General features: G+C 40.6%; 1 protein-coding gene across 1 annotated transcript in view; it reads left to right on the forward strand.

Annotated features, from left to right (window-relative positions):
• The window catches only part of XKR4 (XK related 4), a gene marked incomplete at its 3' end in the record, with an annotated part of 419,141 nt that extends 413,490 nt beyond the window's left edge, over positions 1-5,651 (forward strand). Inside the window, exon 3 of the mRNA XM_081266649.1 lies at positions 4,705-5,651. Coding sequence (XP_081122775.1) covers positions 4,705-5,651 — 947 coding nt within the window. The remainder of the gene's footprint in view (positions 1-4,704) is intronic.
• Between the last annotated feature and the right edge of the window lie 349 nt (positions 5,652-6,000).

Raw genomic sequence — 6,000 nt, forward strand, 5'->3', positions numbered from 1 at the left:
TGCCAAGAATTCAACGACTAACTGATAAAAAATGGGGAGACAAGAAACAACGAACTGGAGGGAAAACATCTAAAATAAAGGAGAAGAGAAAAAAAAGCAAGTAGATGGTTTTCTTGGGACAAGGGTTACTTGTCAGATGTTTGTAGGGAAGGATCTCATGGAGACCCGGGGATGGCATTCAGACAAAGGCAGGAGCACAGAGCATCTGCTGTCAAGGAAGCAAGAGGTTTAATTTCAGGGTAGATTAAAGACAATTTTCATCTGAAACAAGAGGAAGTCAGGAAGGAGAAAAGATAGAACACTTAATCTCTCAAAGGCAAGACGCAATTTTTTTTTTTTTTTGGTAAAATGAAATCATTGCACTAGGTAAGCTCAGAGGTCTTACCATCTATTTTAACATTTTAAGAAATAATATAATCCCTTTGAGTCCCCTCTAGCTGTTTTCACAGTTTGATCTTAAAACTTCGCTGTTCATTATTTTGAAAGACAATACCAAGAGACACATTATTTATGTCCTGGGACCACTGAGGGAATCTTTATATTTTAGTATTTTAATGATGTGAGCAAAAATATATTGTTCAATGTTACTTACATATTCCTGCCTGGGATGCATACCTTGAATCTAAACAAAAGCAGACAAACCCAAAATGAAGAAGATTATCTTTTTTTTTTTTTAAGGTACTATACTCTTCAAAAATTTCAATGTCATGCCAGTCTGAGGAACTTAGCAAGACACTGTCTCAGAATAAAATATAAAAAGGATTGTGGAGTTAGCTCAGTGGAAGAGTGCCCTTGGGTTCAATCTGTGGTACTGGAAGAAAACATTCAATGTCAGAAAATGCAAAGAAAGTCTAAGCCTATGAAAACATTCCAGATTAAAGAAAACTAAATCAGTATGGAAACTAAATCAGTATGGCAGCTAAATACACTACCTTATCTTAGACTTAATCCTGTACCAAAAAGAAAAAGATTTGGAATGGATATTTTAAGGTCAACTGATGAAACTGAAATATTGAAGGTGGATTAGAAAGAAATATTAAATTGGCTGAAGTTGATAACTTTACTGTGGTTTTATATGCTTTTTCATAGTAAATAAGCACTGATGTGCCTTAGGGTAAACAGTCATATATCTTAGTATCAAATGAGAGAGAGAAGAGCATAATAATACAACAAATGAAACCAAATAATAATGTAGGCAAAATTTATATAGGTATTCAATGTATTATTTTTAGTTTGAAATTTTTCTATATGTTTGAAATTATTTTTAAATAAAATCTTAAAATATTAAGCTTTAACATTGTTAGCTAAAGAAGCGTTCTATACCCCCATACATCAGATGTTCCAGAGAACTCCACTCCAATCACAAGGCAGTGCCTTGCAGAGCAAATCTATCTCGACACTGGAAATAACCACTCTGGTATTACTTGTGTAAAGAGCAAATGATTGAAGCATTCTAAGGCAGGACTGTATTTGTAATTTACCTATTGTAATTTGTAATTGATGAAACCGGAATACTGGAGGTGGCTTAGAAAAAAAGTGGATTGGAAAAAAAAAAGGAATGCTGAAGGACTTAATTCTAAAATGGGCCCATATTTCTATTCAGATGTGTATTTGTCTTATAAAAAAAGAATTGCTAAAAAGAAGGAAGAGAAAATTATAATGAAATGAAGAAGAGAAATGCTAATCATTGCTGAAAAACAGAACTCATTAAAAGGGGTGAACAGAACAGAATGGACATGGAATTCCTCTTTAGTATATAGACTCTTTTCATTGAAAGCAAAGCTGATAGAAAATGTTCCCTTTTCTACTGACAGTGTATCATCTTCAGTTCCCAGAGAGTCAATCACAGACTGGATTATTCTTTTAAGACAATGAAGCAAAAGGGATAAAGGTTACAGGAAAATTTGAGTGAGGCTAATTTTTCTATTAGATCTAGACAGGTGGAGTATCTGAAAAGCTTGAAAACAATAGTGTTTCAGACTGATTAATTGGTTGATTGATGGATTGGCTTCTTTTTTTTTAATTTTTCAGAACTGGAGATAGGACCTGGGGCTTCATGCATGCTATGCAAATGCTCTGCCACTGAGCTATATCTTCAGTCCCATATTTCAGATTTTTAAGTTTAAAGGGGGGGGTTGAAATACTTGCATTTACATGAGATATCTTGGAGAAGGGGTCCAAGTCAAACACAAAATTCATTCATGTTTCATATACACCTTATACAAATAGCCTGAAGGCAATTTTGTACGTTATCTTTATTGCACCTGCATTTTAACTGTGACCCATTATATGAGGTCAGGTGTTAATTTTCCTCTGTAGTGTCACGTGGGCCCCAAAAAATGTTTTGAATTTTGGAGCTTTTAGGATGTTTAATTTTGGGACTAGGGATGCTCAACCTGGTGGTGGTAGTGGTGGTGATTTGTTTTATAACTGCTTTGGAAAACAGCCTTATGTAACATCTTCCAATAAGAGTGCTTGCTCTTCAGTTTGCACAAAGTCTGACCAACAAGGCAGTCACCTTCCTGAAGGTGGCACTAAGCGCCAGCACTTCCTGCTGAAGGTGCATCAGTGAGAACACAAAGAGTGTCCCTGCACAGCTAAGATGTCCAGGTTAAAAGCAAACTGAGTACAAGTCTATTCAAGAGGCTACAAGTTTTCAAGGGACACAGATAAGAGGTGAGGTATGAGCAGTTTCTATGCCATACAAAGGCATTGAAATTAAAATGGCACAACCTTTTATTCTTTGATCTGAACCGATCATAAACATCATTCACATAGTCATTATTCTGTCACCTTTTTTCTCCATCCTTTCTCTTTCTTAATCCAGTTTTAAATTCTTCCACTCCTCTCTTTTCACTTTAGAATTTACTGTAAATTGATATGGCTGTTTTCTATTGCACAGAAACTGAATTATCATAAACTCCTTTGTCCACTGGTCTGTAACTAACCTACAAATATTGCCATAGATAGCTTCCTGTGACTTACAGGAATAAAAGATTTTTGTGCTGCCCTGAAAAAAATCAAAAATCAAAAACCTGAAGATCCTGACATCCCCGTTTAAACATTCTAGTAGATTTATTGTGAGGAAGTATGAGAAGTGGATTTTGGAAAACATTTGCTTCATCAATAATTGGTTGGTTTTTTTTTTTTTTGCAGTTTGTGTTAATCAAGGAGACTGGGTAAGATGTGATTATTGGATTTGAATTTTTTATCCATTAATATGGCCTCTTTCCACAAGAATCGTATTTTTAAAATTTATTTTTCAAGGATAGTAGACAACAGCTCTTTTTCTATAAACATTGTTTCAAAAAAGAAAAGTACCGATTCCATCATAAAGCTCCTGGAAATCCACACACCTCTATTATTTCTAAAGAGGGAAATAAAACTAGTACTCAGCCTGAGTATGATTAATAATAGATCTGATGAGGAGAAAGTCAGTTTAATTTTATAATACCTGAAACCGTTCTTAACCTTGGCAAGTCTCAGCACATCTTCTTGAGTAAAATAATTGCAAACTCCAGTGACAAAGTGGAATTCTCCAAAAGAGATCTCCTGGGAAGCTGGTATGTTTTTAGGTAAGATCTGTCCATATCTGGATCATAGACAGAAATTTGAGACCCAGTTAAATGGAATAAAAGTATAAGAAGGCAATAAAAATTAATTCCAAAGTTTGAAGATCTACTAACCAAATGGGCCTGATAAAATAAGAGGAATGGCTAAAAAATGATTTCAATGCAATCATTAATTTATGAAAGGCTAAGAAATGAAAGACAGTGAATGAATACTTCTTTTAAGGGAAAGATAGTCGGCACAGATAGAAGCTGCAGGAACCCTGAGTATCCTCAGCCATGAGGATGAGCTGCACACTGGGCAGCACAAGAAACACTGTCAAGCTAATTATGTGAACTTCTTTCCTTATTCTAAAGAAAGAATAAACTCTCTTTTGGAATGAAATTCATTCATTTTTGCCTGGAAGCAGAAAGGTAAACCATATAGCCCCTCAAGCTTCAGTGTGATGCTATATACCTTTCAACCATGGAATCTCCATAGTGGTAGGGAGCCCCGGAGATTGCCTGCCTTATAAATGAGGATCCTGTTGGGCGCAGTGTCTGTAATTCCAGCAGCTCTGAAGGCTGAGGCAGGAGGATTGCGAGTTCAAAGCCAGCCTCAGCAGAACTTATAAAAAGGAGTAGTGCTAACAACTCAGTGAGACCCTGTCTCTAAATAAAATACAACATAGGCTGGGGATGTGGGTCAGTGGATAAGTGACCCTGAGTTCAATCCCTTGTACACTCCCACCCCGCCAAAAAAAAAAAAAATGAGGATACTCATTTCAAAGGTTGTCCAGGGTCATGTGGTAATACCTGGTCAAGTTGAACAGCAACCCCATTCCATTAGCCTCCAGCCCAAGTCTATTGACACCAAATACACAGAAAGTTAAACTACCCATTCTCTGCATCTCGGACCTGACACTGGTTTGGAGTAGCATTCCTGTTAGTGTCGAGCCTTCTCCATATGGTTGATGCCTTAGAGAGGATAGTTAAGGATCCCCACCTGAGTGAGAAGTCCACTAAAAATCCAAAGAAAATAAGAGCCTTTGCTGAGGTGGAAGACTGTCCCGAGCCACCAGCCCCGTGTGACTTGACTTCCAGGGCATCCCTGCATCTCACTTTTGACAGAATGTCTTCCTGTTTGCCTTTGTAGGTTTCACAGCAGCCGCCTCCCTGGTGTCCTTGGCTTGGGCTCTGGCCTCCTACCAGAAGGCCCTGCGGGACTCTCGAGATGACAAGAAGCCCATCAGCTACATGGCGGTCATCATCCAGTTCTGCTGGCACTTCTTCACGATCGCGGCCAGGGTCATCACCTTCGCCCTCTTCGCCTCGGTGTTCCAGCTGTACTTTGGGATCTTCATCGTCCTTCACTGGTGCATCATGACCTTCTGGATCGTCCACTGTGAGACAGAATTCTGTATCACCAAATGGGAGGAGATTGTGTTTGACATGGTGGTGGGGATCATCTATATCTTCAGCTGGTTCAACGTCAAGGAAGGCAGGACACGCTGCCGGCTGTTCATTTACTATTTTGTGATCCTTTTGGAAAACACAGCCTTGAGCGCCCTCTGGTACCTGTACAAGGCTCCGCAGATCGCCGACGCCTTCGCCATCCCCGCGCTGTGCGTGGTGTTCAGCAGCTTCCTGACGGGCGTGGTTTTCATGCTGATGTACTATGCCTTCTTTCACCCCAACGGGCCCCGGTTCGGGCAGTCACCCAGTTGTGCTTGTGAGGACCCCGTGGCCGCCTTCTCTCTGCCTCCCGAAGTGGCCACGAGCACCCTCCGGTCCATCTCCAACAACCGCAGCGTGGCCAGTGACCGCGATCAGAAATTCGCAGAGCGGGACGGCTGTGTACCTGTCTTTCAGGTGAGGCCGACGGCCCCGTCCACCCCCTCGTCTCGCCCACCACGGATTGAAGAGTCCGTCATAAAAATTGACCTGTTCAGAAATAGGTACCCAGCCTGGGAGAGACACGTGTTGGACCGAAGCCTCCGGAAGGCCATTTTAGCCTTTGAATGTTCCCCGTCTCCTCCTCGGCTGCAGTATAAAGATGACGCCCTTATTCAGGAGCGGTTGGAGTACGAGACCACTTTATAAAACGAAAGAACTTGCAGGAGCCACAACATCCAGATGAAGGGGTGACAGCAGGGCTGTGGCGATCGTGACACTTCATCTGACAGTAGGGGCAACAAGCTGCAGTGTTCTCAGTCTGCCCCCGTCCTCCTGTTATGGTTTGATCCTCCATCAGCTAACTGCCTGCTGTTGGTCTTCTTTCCAACCAGCAGCAACCAGAGTCTCTTACTCCACCTGAAGGAGAGCAACACCAGCTCAGTATGACTGTGGCTACCAAATTCCTCCTGCACTGGTCTTGGAGCACCATCCACCAGAGGGGACTATTATTATGGAAGAGTTTGCCTCCAATCAATAGGGTGTTTTAATGGAGTTA

Source organism: Spermophilus citellus (genome assembly GCF_964194105.1).
Source record: "Spermophilus citellus genome assembly, chromosome: 14".
NCBI classification, from domain to species: Eukaryota; Metazoa; Chordata; class Mammalia; order Rodentia; family Sciuridae; genus Spermophilus; species Spermophilus citellus.